The sequence below is a fragment of the Erythrolamprus reginae genome, chromosome 1 (assembly GCF_031021105.1).
Source record: "Erythrolamprus reginae isolate rEryReg1 chromosome 1, rEryReg1.hap1, whole genome shotgun sequence".
Lineage (NCBI taxonomy): Eukaryota > Metazoa > Chordata > Lepidosauria > Squamata > Dipsadidae > Erythrolamprus > Erythrolamprus reginae.
Window position 1 is genome coordinate 105,098,897 of NC_091950.1, and position 22,340 is coordinate 105,121,236.

Below are 22,340 nucleotides of genomic sequence, written 5' to 3' on the forward strand. Positions count from 1 at the left end.
CCCTATCGCCTGACCGCACTGTTCACCCATTTTGAGACTGTCAGAAATCACTACCCCTACAAAGACTTCTGGTTTCAATTGTACATTTACTTGTGTAACCAACTTGCTCAGACTGAGGAAGCTGCTTCAATGAGCAGCGAAATGACTCTGATTAACAAAAATAAACTAGGTTGCCATGACTCAATTTTCAGACAACCCTAGATGACAGAATCTTCATCAATGTCAAAATACTTATTCATCCCAGTATTTTTTTTTAGCTTTGTTACATGTCCAGGAATAATGAAAAAGTGCTGTGTCAGTTTGATTACATTTCAAACAATTATTGGATATTCCCTTATAAAACTATCTTTTGTGTCCTTGTTCTTCAACCCTATCCTTTTCACTTTCTCTTTCTCTCTCTCTTATACATACTGTTGTGGTTGGCTCTGGCCCAGCTCCTGCCCCAAGGAATGTGGATGTGGATGTGGGGGGAGACATCCACATGCCGCAGGCCTGTTTTGCTCCCAGTGGAATCTGCCGACGACGTCTCCTCTGACCAAGGAGGCATGAGTGACAGGGAAAAGGGGAGTTTGGCAGACAGCCCAGGAGGAGATCAATCATCTGTATCATCCTTGGATTCTGAACAAGAATTAATGACACATCCAAGCATGCCTAGAGTGATGCAACAACTGAAGGATTATTACAAGAGAAAATGAGGCCACCTGTGGTTGGGTGAGGCTCCAGTAATTAGTGCTGCTGCTATAAATAGCAGCTTGTGGGTTTGGCCGTTGTGGAAGATTATCTGATCGTTGTGTTTCAGGACTGCCTTGCTGACTCCTGACTTTGTTTGTTGATTTTTCACAACTTTGAAACCAAAGCAGAGCAAAGTGTGTGTGTGTCTCACTTTGTAGAAGAAGAAGGGCTGTGACTTATCTTCACAGCTGCAAGCTAAGTACTTAATGACTGATTAAGGGACTTGTACAAACTACCAGGTTGTTTTTGGATGAGTGCTCTTTGCAATACAAAAAGAGTGCTTAGTTTATTTTGAATTTTGTGATAAAGAACATTGTTTTGAATTTTCAAACTTGTGTGTGTCTGAAATTTGTACCCTTGAATTTTCGGGAGGCTCCTACCAGAGAGCCCGGCAGAACACATACACTATGGTCATCAAAAGGTGATACACTGAGGAAAAGAATGAAGGCCCTCATATATTCTGGATTGTAATAAAAAAGGAAATACTGCATATGATTATAGACTATACTGAATATTAAAAGAGAATTGAGGCATTAGATATTTCATAAGAATTTTATTGTAGAATGAGGATTATAAAAATGTTCCATTTATTTTTGTTTCAAAAGTCTGCTGTTGAGATCCATCCTGAAGCAGCGAAAGAAACATTTAGTTCAAAGAACAAATAAAATTTGCATTTAACATAATCCACCAAGAATTGTAACAATTCTTAAGAATTGTAAATATGAATGCAGATTTATTTTAAAATTATTTAATTGTTAATATCTATTTAATAAGGATTTTATTTACTTATATTAATGTCAAGTTTACCAGTAAAGGAAAGAAGCCATATATAGTCTTTCAAAGAATAAATGCACAATTGGTTACAAGAATACAAATCAGGTTTGATAAGCAAAAATAAACACAAAATTATTACACTATTTCAGACATGCCAGTTCATAGTTATTTATCATCACAGATTAAGAATAAGTTATCTGTATTGTTTTTCTTCAAGGGTCTTCAAATTGAAATGCTTTTAGATTTGCAGCTAATAGCTTAGAACTTAATATAATTGTATATAAAGTTTTCATAGATAGGTAAGTTTAACATTTAAACATAATTCGCTCTCAAGTACTTTATAATAGTTTTGTAATGTACTATGTGGGGATTTGCTATTAAAAAGATTTACATTCACGTACAGTTCCTGCTTTTTTAAAATTTTCAATACTCATTTGAATGGTATTGGCATACTACCACTAAAATATATCAACCCCAGCAATGTGTGTTCTTTTGGTAAATAAATGAAAGATCATCACAAGAATAAAACATGTTAGTAAGCAAAACTAAATACAAAGTTATTATTCTTGTACAATTCAGACATAATATTTCAAAGATATCATTGGGATAGTTTTCAAATTAATAATCTATATAGTTAATTCAATTTGCTGTTAAAATAGAATCACACTTCATTATATACTGTAGTTAATAGCACAGGAGGCAATTCCATTATACATAAAGCTTTTCATAGCTCATTTTCCAGTTGGACGGATTTCAGTTGATTTCCAATAAAATTACAGTTGAGATTTCTCCTTTCCAGAGAATGAAGTTTGTGTATAAGTATGAATTTGATCCTAGAAATGACATAATTAAAAATAGAAATAACTTATTTTAATATACAATTCATAACTCATGCTTCTTTAACTACATTTTAGAGAAACGAATAATGAAATATTGCTCATTGGTACTTTTTCCCCCTAACTACCTGTATTGTTACACAGCCGTAAGGATTCTGACAACTGCTGATTTTTACAGATCATTTCAATTCCATTGATATATAACTTTTTAAAGACTACTTAATTCCATTTGGAATCCATATATTGTACAGATAATCCTTGACTTATGCCTGGTTGCTTAACCAAGATTCAAAGTTATGATGGAGTAACTTGCGTATAACTCTTTCTTGAAGTTACAACTGGTACAACAGCCATATGGTCATCAGATCGAATTTCACAGCTTGGCAATCAGACTGGCTGCAGTGTCACGCCCTCATGTGAATATGTTTTGCTTTTTTAAAAATCATTTTCTGGTAAAAACCGCCATAAAATGCCTATTGAATAAACTGAATTTAAACTTACGACTGTAATTCATTAAACAATCCATGATTCACTTAATTACCATCATAAAAAGTCATGATCAAATCCTGTCACGTGGTAACTCAACATATGACCATAATGATTTTTGACCAAATTTCTGAAATCAATTGTGGTCATAAGTAGAAGACTACTTGTAGTGACATATACTATTATACTGTACACTGTTTTATTGTTGTTGTTAGCCGCCCTGAGTCTCCGGAGAGGGGCGGCATACAAATCCAGTAAGTAAGTAAGTAAGTAAGTAAGTAAGTAAGTAAGTAAGTAAGTAAGTAAGTAAGTAAGTAAGTAAGTCAGTCAGTCAGTCAGTCAGTCAGTCAGTCAGTCAGTCAGTCAGTCAGTCAGTCAGTCAGTCAGTCAGTAAGTAAAATAAATAAATAAAATAAAATAAATAAATAAATAAGAAAGTAAGTAAGTAAGTAAGTAAGTAAGTAAATAAATAAAATAAATAAAATAAATAAATAAATAAATAAAATAAATAAAATAAATAAAATAAATAAAATAATAAAATAAAATAAATAAATAAATAAATATTTGTTGTTTGTTTTCAACTTTGTTTTTCAAGATCTTTTCACTCTTCCTTTGGGCCTGTCTGCAGCCATTTATGCCATCTATGCCCTGACTCATTTTCAACTGCTTAATTTCTACTAATTTTCAACAGTAATCTGAATTGATAATGTTTTCTTACCTTTCTTTTTCCTTTAGCATTGTGTTTATCCAGGTAGGCTTGAATGCCTGCACCATAATCAGGATGAACATCCATAAAGTTTTTCACCTGGATTTAAAAAGGAAGCTTAGGTCATTTTTCTCTTTTTCTAATACTTATACTTATAAGGATAATTGCTTTTGGCAGAGAGGTCTGAAATTTCAGCACATCTGTATTTCAATACTAGTAATAGTAAAAGTACCATTTTTTTAATTTATCAAACATAACTGGTCAACTAATCAGGCTACAACTGACTAAAAAAGCTAAATATTATTTTTAGGAGGAATCATTTATCTTTCCATGTAACATTCAACCAAGTACATGCTAAGCATAATTAAATCTAACTTTAAAAGGCTTTATCATTAAGAGTTTACTTTTCTACTCAAAGTGAGATATATTCAACACTGAACTTGGTTTGGAGTGCAAACTGAACACTTATATTTTCAGTTTTCAAACATAAAATATTGAAAAGGCTCCAAAAAAAATTGTAAAAAGAATTATTCAGAAAGAAACTTAATTACCGGTATGCTCAATTATATATCATAAGAAAAACCTTAGAATTGCAATCCAAAGCAATTACTACTAAAGCTAATTAATGCTATTTTTAAAGAAATATAATATTGCAGAGAATGCATACATAACCCATAACACTCACCTTAAAAGAGATTTATAGATGTATATTTATATAAAAATAAGCTACAATATGTATAGTTAACCCAATACATTTAAATACATGGATACATTCTGACTGATATCACACACAAATAATATGAATACATACTTTTGTATCTATTCATATTTATTGTATTTATAGATATTTTACAAAGAGAATGTATAAGACAAGGAGCAACGCAGAAGCATGTGAGTTTCTGAATGAGATAAATTGTTAGAACTTTGCGGTCAGAGAAGAATATTATGGTTTAATTTCTTTATTTTGAACCACTCAAATAATACTTTGGCTTTGTGCCACTTCATACCTTTGTAAGCACCTGAAACTACAGTAGAAAGCCTATGTTTCAGCTAATAAATTTCATAATGTTTACATTACTGCAGGTCACTGAAGCTGACTTGTAGATCTGAAGGTCAGCGGTTCAAATCTCATCACTGGTTCAAGGTAGACTCAGCCTTCCATCCTTCCGAGGTGGGTAAAATGAGGACCCGGATTGTGGGGGCAATAGCCTAGCTCTGTTAAAAAAAAGTGCTATTGCTAACATGTTGTAAGCCGCCCTGAGTCTAAGGAGAAGAGCGGCATAAAAATCGAATGAATGAATGAATGAATGAATGAATGAATAAATAAATCTTTTTCAAAACATTGTGATTGGAATAATATATAATATATAATAATATATAATAGTTTGAAAACAAAGATGACTTTGACCTGAGGGTGGAGTTGTTAACTACTAACTATATTAATATACTATTCTGTTTACATAACAGTTCTTTGTAAGAACTACCAAAAGATTTTTTTTAAAAAATCCTGGGAGGAGAGCAGAAAGTAGAGTGCTTATATATTGGAGATACAATTTTGTGTAAGATTTTGATCCAACGATTAGAATTTTCACCATTTACTCATTTATCAATCACATTTATATAACTGCCCATCTCATAAAAACTTTAGGAGGCCAACATAATAAAACAGTACAAATACATGAAAAAAAGCCAATTACATTTTTTTTGCAATGGTTCTACAACCAATTAAATTATAAAGTTGAAAAGTAAAAAGTAAAAAATCAAGCAAGAGCAGGCATTCCAATTAAATATTATATAATCATATAAAAGGCTCCCACTCTATTATGGCATGCCTAGGCCAGTTAACTAAACATGTTTTAAGGGCTCCCCAGAAGTCTAGTAGACTTGGGACCAATTTTACTTTGGAAGGGATGATATTCCATAGGTCGAGGGCCATTAATCCCACTTTAAATTATAATTACTCTGAACTATCTCATTCTGTTCCAGGTGGCAAGACGGAGCACAGGTCTAACCAAATCACATGAAATAAGTTTTTTGTTAACACTTCCACTGTATAATTGATATTTTTCATATAATTTTATCAACACTTTGTAAATAAGTACAGTGGTACCTCGATTCTCGACCACAATTCGTTCCAGAAGTGTGGTCGAGAACCGATTTGGTCGAGTACCGAATTAATTTATCCCATAGGAAATAATGGAAATGGGTTTAATTGGTTTCCAGCCCCTATTTCCTTTATTTCCTATGGGATAAAGATCTGAGGAGCTCTATAATCTAAGCACTCAAAGCTGTAGGAAGGGTGGGGGTGGCTGCAATACCAGCAGCTTCGGGGGCCTCCTTTCCTCTGTGGTTCGTCTTGTCCCCTTTAAGCAGCTATACCAACTTTCTCCTTCCCGACGGTGGCAGCGGCTTTCCTTCGAGCAACAGCAGCGCCGGGAACGTCACATGAGAAAGGGAAGCTGCTGACGTTCTCGGCGCTGCTGCTGCTCGAAGGAAAGCCGCCGCCACCGTCGGGAAGGAGAAAGTTGGTGCAGTTGCTTTAAAGGGAACAAGACGAACCACTGAGGAAAGGAGGCCCCCAAAGGTGCTGGTATTGCAGCCGCCCCCACCCTTCCTACAGTTTGGAGCGCTTAGGCTAGAGACTGGGAGGCTGTTTAGTGGGCGGCCAGGATGGGCGTGTCGGATTCCGACTCCCATTCCGTCTCACCCCGTCCCCTCAGATCTTGTAGCATTTCGGATAATAAACAACATTTTCTGTGGCTGTTCGGTATTCAAATTTTTGTTCAGATACCGAAGCAAATTTTTGCCGAAACTTTTGTTCGGTATCCGAAATGTACAAGAACCAAAGCGTTCGAGAACCGAGGTACCACTATACTTTCCATTCTGAATTTATGTGGCTTTAATCAGATATATATTCTTATACCATGTGCAACATACAACTGAGGATAATGATAGTTTTATCATTTAATGTTATCACAGCAAATAAAGCTCACTTAAAGCCCATTCTGTATATTAACTTATATGGTAGGATTGTAGAGCAATTCAGAATCAAAAGGCAGCACATGATTCGGAGGGCATATAGGTCTGCACAAAATAAAAATCAACTTGAAATCAAAAGCCTTTATCCAGAATTGTATGCCAGCAGATGTATGAAACCAAGAAAAAACACAGCTGCTTTATAACAGATATGTATGTACCTCTGCATGCTCCAAAGCCAATGTTGCCCCTCACACCAGAATCTATGTACAGTTTGAGATGTATCATGTTATTACTTACAGCTTTCTTCTGGATGAAAATCTGAGCATCCTTAAGATGGCTAGCAATGTTCTCGCAGAGTCTCTCACGCTCTTCCTCATTCAGTACTTTGACAAAGAAGTCCCGTACCTTTCAATAATAGTGAAAGCAAATGTTAGAGAAATACCTTCTGCCGCTAATATAAATTTTCTATAATTCCAATTTCATTAACAGTATCAACCTCTGCTATTACATGAATCAGAATGAACTGACAGCTATTTATGATTATCATGGAATTCTCCTAGAACTTTAGAATGTGAAAAGTTTTGCCTTCTTTGTAGGATTGTTCCTTCATCTCCCATTCATGGGATTGTGATTTGTAATACAGTTTGCTGATTTCTGGTAAAAAAACACCCATTTGGAAAAAACAACAACAGCAACCAGTTGTTCATTCAACAACTGTAAGACTCATTTAATGAACATTGATCTGCTTAATGACTACTAAAACACTGTTATAAAATCAGGTCCACTGAGTGCTTCAACTTACAATGATAAACCCAATTGTGTTCATAAATCAAGGATTACCTCTAATTTATATATATATATATAAAATGGAGGGGGGATATTGAAAGATCAGCAGTACAGAGGATTGGCACCTTATAGTGTAAATGAATGAATGAATGGATAGTAATTTTGATTAAACCAGAAAATAATGGACTGACTCCAAGGGACTGAATACTCTCACTTTTGTATCTGGCTCCACTTGTGGGAAAAATCAAGTAACAAAATTGAGAGCAAACAGGAAACCAAAGCTTTAACTGCCCTAGGACAGAATTATATCAAGCAAGTGCTCGCAAATTTTGTTTTAAATTAGATGCTTGGAAGACATACAAAGTGAATGCTGATGATAAATTTACCTTGCTTAAAAAGAGAAAGAAAAATAATTTATAGAGACATTTCATTTCTAAAATAAAATAACAAGGCATTTCTAATTTATTTACTTGAGAGACGTTATCCTCAATTAAACTATTAAAGCGTTTTATATCGCCTGTGATAGCTGAACGGCTCTCCCTCAAAGTGGGTTGTTCCTCAGGGCCAGTAAAGCTATTTGGGTAATAGTTTGGGGCGCCACCTAAGGGAGGAAAATTTACAATATGTTAGGAGACAGACAGAAGCAGCAAAGAATGCAAGAGTATCAGCTCTGAAAGTGCATCACCATCACATAACCAAAATTTTGTTTTAGCAAGCTAATGACATTTCTACAATGCCTGAATTTCTTCATACTAAGTCTATTCCTAACTGGTTCCAATTCCCAAAACAAACAACTGTTTAGGGCCTGTTATTATCTTGATAATGTTAAGAAAAAAGGCTTGAAGATGAAATCACTATGAGTTTGACAGCGAGGTGAAGCATACTGAATGAGTCTTCCCACAACCTCCCGATCTAAACATTTTTACAAAGCCATATAATAAAAATAAGTGATGAATTAATATAAATAAAAATAAATAAACATTTGATTAAATTGTAGTGTCAATATAAATGAAAAAAAAAGCACCTGCAAAGTTAGTTTAAATTGCCAACAAAGCCTAGTGAATTCTGTCGCATGAATCCCAGCGACCGGTTAGGTCCCACAGAGTTGGCCTTCTCCAGGTACTGTCGACTAAACAATGTCGTTTGGCGGGACCCAGGAGAAGAGCCTTCTCTGTGGCGGCCCCGACCCTCTGGAACCAGCTCCCCCCGGAGATTAGAACTGCCCCCACCCTCCTTGCCTTTCGTAAAGTTCTTAAGACCCATCTCTGCTGTCAGGCATGGGGGAACTGAGACATCTCCCCCGGGCCTATGCAGTTTATACATGTATGTTTGTGTGTATATTTGTTTTTAATAATGGGGTTTTTAGCGTTTTTTAAATTATTAGATTTGTTCTTACATTGTTCTTGTTATTGTTGTGAGCCGCCCCGAGTCTGCGGAGAGGGGTAGCATACAAATCTAATAAATAATAAATAATAATAAAGCTCCCAAATGTTATTCAGATTTACCCTGATTATCAGATATGCACATAAATCCATCTCTCTGGTAGTGAGACACTCTAGCACGATATGGACAATTTACAGGAATTTGCAGGTAGTTTGGTCCCAGGCGGTGTCTGTGGGTATCTGGATATGAGAAAAGACGACCCTAGAAAAATATATTACAGAGGTAAAAGTGAAGTAACAAACAAATTTTTGTTGATACAGAATAGCACCCCCTAGTGGTTGGCAAACCATGCTAGATAAACGCGACATTCTGTGATAAGCTCTCTGACCTGTATAATCCTTTGCCTACGTGACATTCCAAACATTTCTCCCTTCCCCTTGGAAGACATGCTTCTTTATCAGTTGCAAACATCTATTGGGGAGACCTCCATAAAAGCACGTAGACCATGGGCTTTAAGCTACAACATCAATTGACCATTCACTGTCCACGAGGTAAAACACAAACCAATAGGACCCTGTATTTTCTAATACCCAATGAGATGTAACCTGATGACTAATGGATGAGAATAAAAAAGGGGTGCAAGGTTTTTTCCAGGACAAGATGTGCCTCCCCCAGATGATGCGATTCTTGCTTCCTGCCTCATGACACTTTTCCCTAGGTTTTATTCAGACTGCTTTTCAGTGCTTTCGATCCAGTCTATGTCATCACTGCTTTATTTTTTTAGAGAGACTATTGCTTATTCAGGTCTATGATTGTTCGCCTCCTCCACTTGGCCATGCCTGTTTTTTTCCTCAACCATTCAGGTGCTGCCTTTTTTCCTTGGCCCATTCGGCTAATGGGCTCAAAACCCCGCTCACCCTGGTATTTGGATGCATGGGACATTGAATGCGTGGAAGGAATGAAAAAGGGGGTGGGATTCTTGCTTCTCTGATCGGCTGGCAACAGTGTCCCGTGTGTCCAAAAGGCCAGGGTGAATGGAGTTTTGAGCTCATTAGGCAAATGGGCCAAAGAGAAAAGGCAGCGCCCGAATGGTTGGGACGGAAGCCTAGGGACGAAACAGGCCTGGCCAAGCGGAGGAGGCGAACAGTCCCATTCCGTGCTTATCCTACCCCTACATGAGGGGGGAAAGTCTTGATTTCAAAGGACCCAAGAACATGGCTCAGAAGCAAAACTGTAGAATCAGATCAAAGGCATCTATCTTCAATATAGCAGAAAGAGGCAACAAAGAATGTTTCTGATGCTTTCATCAATGCCCCTTCAAATCTTCTTTTAATTACTTTATAACCTAACACGCCTAGAGATCCTGAGACTGAAGCAGAGAAATAGTCACTTCTGCTCACTTACGTCCAACTTTAACAGGATATTTTCAATCTTTCACAAAGTAATCATATACATCATATACATCCATACATGCATGCATACATACATACATACATATGCCCATGTAACACCAACACTCCGCAGTCTGCATTGGTTGCCGATCAGTTTCCGGTCACAATTCAAAGTGTTGGTCATCACCTATAAAGCCCTTCATGGCATCGGACCAGGGTATCTAAGAGATCGCCTTCTGCCGCACGAATCCCAGCGATCGGTTAGGTCCCACAGAGTGGGCCTCCTCCGGGTCCCGTCAACAAAACAATGTCGCTTGGCGAGGCCCAGAGGAAAAGCCTTATCTGTGGCGGCCCCAGCCCTCTGGAACCAACTCCCCCCAGAGATTAGAATAGCCCCCACCCTCCTTGCCTTTCATAAGCTCCTTAAAACTCCCCTCTGCTGTCAGGCATGGGGGAACTGAGATATTCTTTCCCCCTAGGCCTTTACAATTCATGTATGGTATGTTTGTATGTATGGATTTTTGGTTTTACAATAAGGGTTTTTTAGTTGTTTTAGTATTGGATTTACATGCTGTTTTTTGTTACTGTTGTTAGCCGCCCCGAGTCTACGGAGAGGGGCGGCATACAAATCCAATAAATAAATAAATACAGTGGTACCTCAAGATACGAACCCCTCGTCTTACGAAAAACTCGTGATACGAACCCGGGGTTCAGAAAAATTTTGCCTCTTCTTACGAACTTTTTTCGAGTTACGAACCGGCGTTCGGAGACTGCTGGGAAGCCGCGCGGCTGTTTTAAAAGGTGACAGCCGGGCGGCGGGGCTTCCCAGAGGCCTCCCGAACGCCGGTTCGTAACTCGAACAAAGTTCGTAAGAAGAGGCAAAAATTTTCTGAACCCCGGGTTCGGTTCGGGAGGTTGCTGGGAAGCCCCCCCAGCCCGGCTGTCACCTTTTAAAACAGCCGCGCGGCTTCCCAGCTGTCTCCCGAAGCCGAACGCGGAAGTTCGGCTTTGGCGTTCGGCTTCAGGAGACAGCTGGGAAGCGCCGCGGCTGTTTTAAAAGGTCGCAGCCGGCCTGGGGGGATTCCCAGCACCCCCCCGAACCTGGGTTCGGGGCTCGGGGGATGCTGGGAAGCCCCCCAGGCCGGCTGCGACCTTTTAAAACAGCCGCGCCGCTTCCCAGCTGTCTCCGAACGCCGAACGCAGAAGTTCGGCTTTGGCGTTCGGCTTCGGGAGACAGCTGGGAAGCCGTGCGGCTGTTTTAAAAAGTGACAGCCGGCCTGGGGGGCTTTCCAGAAGCCTCCCAAATGCCGGTTCGTAACTCGAACAAAGTTCGTAAGAAGAGGCAAAATTTTTCTGAACCCCGGGTTCGGTTCGGGAGGTTGCTGGGAAGCCCCCCAGCCTGGCTGTCACCTTTTAAAACAGCCGCGCGGCTTCCCAGCTGTCTCCCGAAGCCGAACGCGGAAGTTCGGCTTTGGCGTTCGGCTTCAGGAGACAGCTGGGAAGCCGCGCGGCTGTTTTAAAAGGTCGCAGCCGGCCTGGGGGGATTCCCAGCACCCCCCTGAACCTGGGTTCGGGGTTCGGGGTGTGCTGGGAAGCCCCCCAGGCCGGCTTCGACCTTTTAAAACAGCCGCGCCACTTCCCAGCTGTCTCCGAACGCCGAACGCAGAAGTTCGGCTTTGGCATTCGGCTTCGGGAGACAGCTGGGAAGCGGCGCGGCTGTTTTAAAAGGTGACAGCCGGCCTGGGGGGCTTTCCAGCACCCCCCCGAACCCCGAACCCGGGTTCGGGGGGGTGCTGGGAAACCCCCCAGGCCGGCTGTCACCTTTTAAAACAGCCCCGCGGCTTCCCAGCAGTCGCCGAAAGCCGTTTTTTTGCGGGGGTTTTTTTGGTTGCACGGATTAATTGAGTTTACATTGTTTCCTATGGGAAACAATGTTTCGTCTTACGAACCTTTCGTCTTACGAACCTCCTCCTTGCACCAATTAAGTTTGTATCATGAGGTATTACTGTACATACATACATACGTACGTACGTACGTACGTACGTACAATTGTAATTTTTAAAAAAATCTTATGAGCCCTGGCAGCACAGTGGTTAATGCAGTATTGCAATCTAACTGCCCACAGCCTGAAGTTCAATCCTGACAGGCTCTAGCCTTCCATCCTTCCAAAGACAGTAAAAGGAGGACCCAGACTGTTGGGGACAATAGGTTGACTCTGTAAACCACGCAGAGTGTATTGTAAAGTATTATGGAGCACAATGTAAATGCTATTGCTAGTGCTATCTAGACTTTTCATTGATTAAATATATCTAGAGTCTTATCCTGACCAAACAACTTCCTTGTGTCAACCTGTGCCAGAGTTTAAGACTCAAATAACCAATGGGCTTCTTTTTATCAAGTGCTTTAATATTCAGTGGTGGGGAACAAAAAAAACCAACACACCAAAAAATTGAAAAACATGGAGCAAATACATTTTTTAATACCAAACAGACTGAGATTAACATGTTTTCATTATTGAAAAAATTATCTGATTGAATGACTGGGTTGCCCAGTCTCCCAATTAAATGAATAGAAAACAAAATCTATTCTGCTTACCTGTAACATTTTATCAGGGCTAGGTTCAATTCCTGGAGGCATGTTGCTTGGGTCAAAGGCCAATTGTTCCACTTCAGCAAAATAATTGTTGGGATTTCGGTTTAAGACAATTTTTCCCACAGGAATGAGAGGATAATCTTTGTGAGGCCAAACCTGGAAAATATAACAGGAATATTTTATTTTGCTACATTTATTCATTTATTTATTGGATTTGTATGCCGCCGCTCTCTGGAGACTCGGGGCGGCTAACAGCAACAATAAAACAGTATACAATAGTAATTCAATACTAAAAACGATTAAAAACCCATTAATATAAAAACCAAACATACATACATACATACATACATACATACATACATACATACATACATACATACATACCATGCATAAATTGTAAAGGCCTAGGGGGAAAGAGGATCTCAATTCCCCCTTGCCTGACCGCAGAGGTGGGTTTTAAGTAGTTTACGAAAGGCAAGGAGGGTGGGGGCAATTCTAATCTTTGGGGGGAGTTGGTTCCAGAGGGCCGGGGCCGCCATAGAGAAGGCTCTTCCCCTGAGTTCCGCCAAACGACATTGTTTAGTTGACGGGACCCGGAGAAGATCCACTCTGTGGGACCTAACTGGTCGCTGGGATTCGTGCAGCGGAAGGCGGTCCCTATGATAATCTGGTCCGGTGCCATGAAGGGCTTTATAGGTCATAACCAACACTTTGAATTGTGACCGGAAACCGATCGGCAACCAATGCAGACTGCGGAGTGTTGGTGTAACATGGGCATATTTGGGGAAGCCCATGATTGCTCTCGCAGCTGCATTCTGCACGATCTGAAGTTTCCGAACATTTTTCAAAGGTAGCCCCATGTAGAGAGCGTTACAGTAGTCGAGCCTCGAGGTGATGAGGGCATGAGTGACTGTGAGCAGTGACTCCCGGTCCAAGTAGGGTCGCAACTGGTGCACAAGGCGAACCTGGGCGAATGCCCCCCTCGCCACAGCTGAAAGGTATTTCTCTAATGTGAGCTGTGGATCGAGGAGGACGCCCAAGTTGCATACCTTCTCTGAGGGGGTCAGTGGTTCTCCCCCCAGGGTAATGGACGGACAGATGGAATTGTCCTTGGGAGGCATGACCCACAGCCACTCCGTCTTGTCTGGGTTGAGTTTGAGTTTGTTGACACTCATCCAGGCCCCAACATTCAGCTTGGGCTTGCAACATATACTGTATGTTAGAGAAAAGGTCCCCAAAAATATTCTCACCTTTGTTACATCGAAAGGATTAAAGGGAAACTTCTCAGCTTGTTCAAATGTCATAACTTGAATATAGAAAGTCCAAGAGGGGAAGTTTCCATTAGCAATTGCATTGTAAAGATCACGCAGGCCATAATCGGGGTCTTCAGAAGCCAGTCTGTCTGCCTCTTTGACAGGAAGGTTTTTAATTCCTTGATCAGTCTAAAATATTGAAAAGCAATCAGAATGTTAATTAGTAACTTGCTATCCTATAATTATTAATGTAGAAATAGTTAATCGTATTCTTAACTCTAACCCAATAATTTGCATTAAAACAAACCAGTTTTAAAACAGTAAAAATCTACTGTAAGAGAATGCTTATAAAGCTGCTATATAAGAAACAAATCTAGGTCCAAAGAGCCGAGATGGCACAGTGGTACAGTGGGTAGAGTGCAGTACTATGGGCCACTAAAGCTGACTGCTAGATCTGCAGGTCAGCGGTTCAAATCTCATTACCGGCTCAAGGTTGACTCAGCCTTCCATTCTTCCAAGGTGGGTAAAATGAGAACCCGGATTGTGGGGGCAATATGCTGGCTCTGTTAAAAAGTGCTATTGCTAACATGTTGTAAGCTGCCCTGAGTCTAAGGAGAAGGGCGGCATAAAAAAAAATCAAATCAATCAATCCATCAATAGACAAACAAATAAATTGTATGTAGAAATTGCATGTAGAAATGACATTATTATGGGTAGAAGGCATAGTTCCCTCTAAGCTGAGCAGTGAGTAATCGCTCACTTAAAAATCATCATCAACTCAGAGTTTTCCAAACCTGCCCAGAAGCCGAGAGGGAAAGAGTGAGAGGGAAGGAGAGAGAGAAGAAGAGAAAGAAACAGATAGAAAAAAGAGAGGAAGAAAAAGAGAAAGAAAAAGAATGGGAGTAAGGAAGAGAGAAAGAAAATCAAAATCTAGTTTGAAACTAGCTCAACTATTTAAGTGGCATTTTGATATTGATAGATGTTGTGATTCCGTCTGAGGCTCCTCAGGGAACGGCTGATTCTCTGCCGGCTCCATGCTCAGAGGGGGAGGATGAGGAACAGGAGGAGGAGAAGGAGGCCCAGGCAGACGGGGAGGAGGAATATCAGGCCGAGGGAGAGGGAGAACAGCCTGAGTCCCCCGGGGTGGAGCTCTCCCCAGCAAGCAGCCTGGAGTCCTTAGATGAAAATGCACAAGCCATCATCGATTTCAGGCAGAGAAGAGCAGCACAACGAAGGGGACAATTAGCCAGGTATTTTCAGCCCTAAATAGGCAACAGCTGGGTTTGGGTGTGGTTCTCCCCAGAAAGGCTGAAAAGGCAGACCCACCCTTCCTGTATTGTGGAGTATTATTTTTGGGAGTCCTGGGACCTGGCTGTGATCTTTGGCGTCTCTGATTTTGGCTTGTGGCTGAAACCTTGGGGGGAAAGGCGTGGGTCTTATTCTCTACAGTGGTGTGTGTGCCAGCAAGAAGTCTGCTGTATTGTCTGGCCGTCAGGACTCTGCTGTGAAGCCTCATAGCCTGCCTGTTAGGAAGAACAGGTTTTTCTCTGTGTTTATTTTTCAAACTATAAAGTGCCTTTGCTTTTACCAGTGTGTGTGGCTGTTTTTTCCAGTTGGTGTTGAAGTCTGGGGGCACCCAGACAGAACAATAGAGTTGCCCTATTATGAGCTCACTGTTATAGACACACAGTACAGTATTTTATTTTGAAATTCTCTGAGGCAAAACAGGGTGGGTTTTTAATTTGTTTGTTTGTTTGTTTATTGTTTCTGTGCCGCCCAGTCCCGAAGGGACTGCCGCTCAGACACTATACTTTTCCGCCCACCCCCCCGCCCACCCACCCCCCAAAAAATTAGAGGGAACACTGGTAGAAGGAATAAAATTTTTCATATGCAAAGGCAGCTATAAACCTGCTGCTAAAAATAATATTGTTATTATTTAGAAATAGGAACTGATATGAATGCAAGTGGCTTTGCCAATACAAAGAATGGCCAATGCAGACAGAAAGAAAAAAGATACATGGAATTATAGGCACTTTCAGGCACAGACTTTTGATAGCTTAACATTTAGCAGGAAATAGTAACAATAGACCATAATTACCTTTGCATGAAATTTGCAGTACATTGCATTGCCATAAGCATTAACTATCTTAAAAGTATGTGACCCATAGCCATTCATGTGACGGTGCCCATCTGGAATTCCACGATCACTGAACAGGAATGATACCTACATGAGATAATGTAAATGGCCATCTTTAATGAGAATACAGAGGCTAATGAACAACTGTCTCTTTCCGCAATAAGATAAATTCCAAATACAGTGATACCTCTACTTAAGAACACCTCTATTTAAGAACTTTTCTAGATAAGAACCGGGTGTTCAAGATTTTTTTGCCTCTTCTTAAGAACCATTTTCTACTTAAAAACACGAGTCCGGAAAAATTTCCCAGGAAATTTGAGAGCGGCACAAAGGCCCGGCCAGTTTCCTGCCATTCCCCCTGGGTTTCTCTCTCCGGCGCAATGTATGGGAAGCAGCCTCAGGCCAGGTGCATGGGGGGCGCATGCTCCTCGCTGCCTCAGAGACCCTCTTTTTTTTTTTTAGCCTTAAATTTTTGGATTTTTTTGATTCTCCTCATCTCACTTTCTTCCTTCGGCAGCACCTGTCTTCCTCTTCTTTTTCCTCCTCCTCCCACCCAAATTCCGAGCTTTTATTTCTTTCCTAATGGCTTTGCATGCATTATTTGCTTTTACATTGATTCCTATGGGAAAAATTGCTTCTACTTACAAATCTTTCTACTTAAGAACCTGGTCACGGAACTAATTAAGTTCTTAAGTAGTGGTACTCCTGTACGGAGAGGGGCGGCATACAAATCCAATAAATAAATAAATAAATAAATAAATTTTATATTTCATGCATATTCCCATCTACCCAATATCTAGAATGTCATAGTTCATAACATTCATTCGAGAAACAAGATTATGCTCCTTGTGGAGAATGCCTTTCTTCCTTTCAGCATATTCAGAGGAAAAATGGTGTCTGAGCCGGTTAGCAACATGTTACTCTATTAAGTAAAAGTTACATAGAAAAGAAGGTGTGGATAGTGATTAAGTCACCAGACTACAGATCAGGAGAACATTCTAGACCTGCCCTTAGATACAAAGCCAACTGGATAACCTTGGGCCAATCAATCTGTCCGAAGGAGGCAATGGCAAACCACTTCCCCCCAAACCTGAAGAATATGTATGTATGTGTGTGTGTGTGTGTGTGAATGAATGAATGAATGAATGAGAGTTCTTACCCTTAAGAAATATTCTATGGCAATTGATTATAGAAATCAATTGAAGATAAACCTCTTCATTGAAGGTATTTATGAAATAATAACCATTCGAGAACAAGATCAACAGTATATTTAATAGATTACTATTTTAAACACTGCTGGTCTTATGGTAATTATTTTATTTGAAGAATTTATACTGCATTTGTATTCATATTGTTCCTTTGGTAAATTGTTACAGGAAAAAGAGCAGCATAATAAATAAATAATGCATCTAAAACTGAAGCACAATTTCTTTAACATCTCTGAACTGTGTACAACAAAGAGTTAAATTTAAAACTCAGGAATTAATCAAAGAAAAGTGTTACTAATTTCTCCCCTAGTTTATTTTTCAGCTCAGAAATAAATGAATTGGAATTGGCTCTGTGAAACTCAGTATTTCATATATTAGCCTATATTGTAACATATTCTCTTACTTAAACATTATTTTATTTTAACTATAGCCACATAACAGTAACACAAGACTTTGCAAATCTTTTCATGGGGAAATTTTGCAGTTTATTTTACATTTAAGCAAAGTTTGAAAACAATGTATGGCTCTTTTAAAATAAGTCTTTAGCTGGTCTAGCACAATTTAAAAAAAATCTTTTTAGCTGCTCTTTTGTATGTTATGACATTAAAAAAAAACAAAATGTTGGCAGGTTATAAAACCTACACCCTTCCTGCTGACTTTGGTAACCTAGGATACTACAATCTGTAGAACGGTATGGAATGTATTTTCAGTTGGGGCAACCAAGCAGCTCCGTCAGTTCTCCCCGCTCTCCTGCTTATGAAAGCTTCACAAGTTGATAGCATCAACAGATAAATAAAATATGTGTTCTGCTCATTTAATTTATGGCTTTTATACATACTGAATGCACACTTATAGCTCTGTATTTTACTGGCAAAGACAAACAAATGAATTTCTAGGCATTTTTTTCTTTTTTCGTTCTTTCCTATTTTTCTTCCCTTCCCTTCATGTTTGCAAGAGTGGAACAAGAAGAGGGCTAAGAGCAGCTTTGACTATTTGGGCTTTTATATTAAAAAAATCTAAGAAAATAAAGATGCTATTGAAAATCAACCCAATTTTCTTTTTTCTTGACAACTTTTTCTAGAGTAAGATGTGTAATTTTATGTAGCATAAATATATACAGTAATCAATTTTTTAAATTTATATCTGATCTTTGGCATTTTGTCTGAAGTAAAGATGAAGGATAAAGGGTCTAAAAGAAACAGACTAAGAGTAAATAAAAGGAGGTCAAATCTTACCTGGTGCAAAGACTCAGGGCGGAGACTCCAGAAGTCCCATACCATGTCAGCATCCTTCAGATGTGTCTGTGGATTCCTCTTTTGACTATGGATAAAAGATGGAAACTAACAGAGTACAAAAAGAAAGGATTAAAATGTTATACCCATGATGGTGGACTTATGGCACGCGGAACCATATCTACCAACATATCTACCAGCAGTTGCCCTAGCTCAGCTCCAGCGTCCATTTGCATGCCGGTCAGCTGATTTGCGGCTTGCACAGAGGCTGGGGGCGAGGGAGGGTATATTCGCCCTCCCCAGGCTCCAAGAAAGCATCTGGAGCCAGGGGAGAGCAAAAAACGGGCCTACCGGATCAACCACAATCAGGAAACGGGGGCTCATGTGCAGGGAATAGGACAGCACGGAGGGGTCACATTGCAGGAGATGGGGAATGTGGGGGGCACTGAATTATGGTGCGATAGCACGCACATGCAGGCTTTCAGCACCCAAGGAAAAAAAGGTTCGCGATCACTGTGTTATACATTTGCATTAGAGTTAAAACCTACTGCAGATTTCCTGCATGGGTTCTGAGCTTGCTTTAAAAAATATGCAATTATGGATCATAAACAATCTGTTTGAATTTATTGGGCCAACTACTAAATTATCAGGCAGAAAATAAAATGGAAAAAAAAACCCACTGCATTTTTATGTACTATCATTAAGACTGTAATAATGAAGGCTGTCACATTGCTTTTGTTTCCTTACTTCTACTTTCAGATATTCATTTTAGGAGGAGAATTCTTGTGAGTATATAACTGAAAGTGAACATCAAAATTCAGATGCTTGGCAACTGACTTATATTTATGTTGGTTACAGTGTCCCCTGGTTATATTTGCATTGTTCTGACAAGCAAGTTCAATGGGGAAGCTAGATTCACTTAAAAACCATGTTACTAACTTAATTATTGAAGTGATTCACTTAATGATTATGACAAACTCACAAAATGGGACAAAACTCACTTAACAACTGTTTCACTTAGCAACATAAATTTTGAGCTCAATTGTGGTCGTAGGTCAAGGTCTACCTGTATTGCTATACATTCCCCCCTCCCAATTTTAACTTGCATATTCAAGATTGGCAAATGAGAACTTCTATATCCTTTTCCCTCACAACACATGGAACTTCCTATCACCATTATTGCTCCAAATCTATGAAACAATGTTATCCCGTTTTGAGACAGAAAACACCTTATAGGTTTCATTCTAAAATGAAGATATCTTTCTCATCTCAAACTGGAAATCCCAGTCTAATCTCACCAATGACCACAACGTAGCTCTTTTTATAAGATTTATCAACTGGCGAATTTATGCCCACTGCAATTAAAAAAAAAACTGTAGGCATTTACCATATGCCATCAAACAGCTATAGGTGTCCAAAAGGAACTATAATGGCAGATTCCAAAACAATGGCCACATTTAATATGCTCTAGGGCCTTTGACAGAAACATGTTTAAGAGCACATCTGTTCCAATTTACCAGAATTGCATCTCTAATGAAGAAGATGGGAGTGTTGTTCCCTACAAGATCCCAATTTCCATCTTCACCGTAGAATTTCATCGCAAAGCCTCTGGGATCACGCACTGTGTCAGCTGAACCTGCTTCTCCAGCTAAATTAAAAAATAAAAATTCCCATGATTAAATCATATGCACCTAGTCTAATGCCTTACGGTTGACATTTAAAAGACAAATATAGAAACAAAATTGCACAGTGGTAATTTAAATTTCAGGGGGATAGCAGGAGATTTGAATGGGATGACTTAGAGAAATGGAAAAGGTACATGAAGATTATCTTTTAAATTTAAATAATGTGCTGAATTATTTCTGGTACCAATTGTGGTCATAAGTCAAGGACTCCCCATATGTCATCACTCTTTTTCAAATCTGTGCAGCCATAAAGATGCCTATGTTTCTGCTATTCATAAAACCTGTTCAAGAATACACAGCTATTAATCCTAACAGTATACTAAAAATTAGGAAAATATAAGGAATCAACATTTCATATTAAAGGTGTTACTTATTAAACGACTTACTGCCCAATTAAAAACAGTACAGAAAAATTGATTGAAATAGATTAAAATATTATAATATGTTTATAAATAAGCACATATATTCAATAAAACCCTTTTATGTATAAAGTAATTAAATAGGATACACTGAAAATCTGCAGGATCCTTACCAACAGTTGAAAATCGAATAGCCATTGGAGTTCTTTTGCCTATGTGCTCAAATACCTTTGCCTTGCAGAATTTGGTGATATCATGAGTTACCTCAAAAAAGCCAAATGCTCCTGAAAAATTAAAAGGGGTTAGTTTATTACAATTTTTAAAAGATTATTCCAAAGTTCATAGATTTGTAAAGAAAATCAGTTACGGTAGATGAAGCAGAGGATAATGTTTTCATTATTATCACCAGCTTATAAGTACACATTTTATGCTTATTTTTTTTAAAAAATGCTGATAGTTACTATAAATATAACAGTTCCTTTTAATGAAAATTTGATTCAACAAAGGATTCTTTCTGCTAACAAAAAGGAAGGCATCAACTTTGAAAAGTGAACGGACAAGATATAAATTGAATCAATTGATGAACTTTCATTGATTTTTCTGGCTGATAGATAGACAGACAGGTCTTTATTGTCTTTTTTTACTGTGGGCATATTGGCACACATTAAAAAAGAAATTATGTTGCCTATTCCTAAAAGTGTACACATACATCTGTGTGTGTGTGTGTGTGTGTGTCTCACACACACACAACCTATATCTATTCACATACATACATACATACATACATACATACATACATACATACATACATAATGTAATGACCCAGGATGTGACATGAAGGCATCACAGCCAGAGAACTGGTCTAAGTCGCTTTATTAGCTCTAACTTTGCCCCCAACATCCTATTTATGCTCCGTCCTGAAGAAAAACTCTCCCACAAACCGGCAGCAGCCTCTAACTGTAAAATACTCCAGTCCAAATGCTGTAAGCAGAATGACTACAAATCAATCACTCCAGCAGGGCAAGCTAATGACACACAGAAGTGAAGAATTCATGGCAATAATACCAGCAGGACAAGATAAGCACACAGAAGCACAACCACTAGTCAAACAGTCAGGAGGAAGGCCAGGAATGCAGGCGCCAACTTTCAGCACTAGATGAATTCAGAATTTGTTCCCGAAAAACGCCCCGCCCAACTGCCTGCCCTTTAAACTCCATCCCCAGGTGTGCCTTTTGAAGGGAATTGAGGCCCTTTCCTTCCTTGTAAGCCATGCAACCCATGTTGCTCTCTTCTGCGTTCTTCCCTGCGCACCCTAGGATAAGGAGGGTTGTAGGCCTTGGTCTTCATCTGAACCCACTCTCCCTTGTTCTATCTCCCCCCTGTTCTGCCTAGCCCAGTGAGGGCGAACCTTTTTTTCCTCAGGTGCCAAAAGATCGTGCACATGCACTATCGTGCATACATGAGTGCCCACACCCATAATTCAATACTTAAGGCAGTGTTTCTCAACCTTGGCTGCTTTCAATCTGGTGGACTTCAACTCCCAGAATTCCCCAGCCAGCAACTGCTGGCTGGTGAATTCTGGGAGTTGAAGTCCACGGGTCTGAAAGCAGCCAAGGTTGAGAAGCATTGACCTAAGGAGAGCAAAAACAGCTTACCCTGCCCCCTGGAGGCCCCCTGGAGACTGGAAACGATCTGTTTCCAACTTCTGGTGGACCCAGTAGACTTGTGTTTCACCCTCTCCAGGCTCCAAGGCTTCCCTAGAGCAGGGGGAGGCAAAAACACACTCCCAGAGCCTCTGTAC

The 22,340-nt window shown here is 39.5% G+C and overlaps 1 protein-coding gene across 2 annotated transcripts in view; it reads right to left on the reverse strand.

The window, feature by feature from the left end:
• Positions 1-1,270: 1,270 nt before the first annotated feature.
• Positions 1,271-22,340, reverse strand: part of LOC139172360 (catalase-like) — a 67,900-nt gene continuing 46,830 nt past the window's right edge. For both annotated transcript variants that reach the window (XM_070761415.1, XM_070761406.1), the window contains exons 3-13: positions 20,713-20,823; positions 20,013-20,143; positions 18,499-18,603; positions 16,017-16,142; positions 13,916-14,107; positions 12,669-12,821; positions 8,805-8,943; positions 7,770-7,900; positions 6,811-6,918; positions 3,547-3,633; positions 1,271-2,339 (exon numbers count right to left, since the gene is read on the reverse strand). In XM_070761415.1, the coding sequence (XP_070617516.1) occupies positions 2,280-2,339; positions 3,547-3,633; positions 6,811-6,918; positions 7,770-7,900; positions 8,805-8,943; positions 12,669-12,821; positions 13,916-14,107; positions 16,017-16,142; positions 18,499-18,603; positions 20,013-20,143; positions 20,713-20,823 (1,343 nt within the window). In that variant the 3' untranslated portion in view covers positions 1,271-2,279. The remainder of the gene's footprint in view (positions 2,340-3,546; positions 3,634-6,810; positions 6,919-7,769; positions 7,901-8,804; positions 8,944-12,668; positions 12,822-13,915; positions 14,108-16,016; positions 16,143-18,498; positions 18,604-20,012; positions 20,144-20,712; positions 20,824-22,340) is intronic.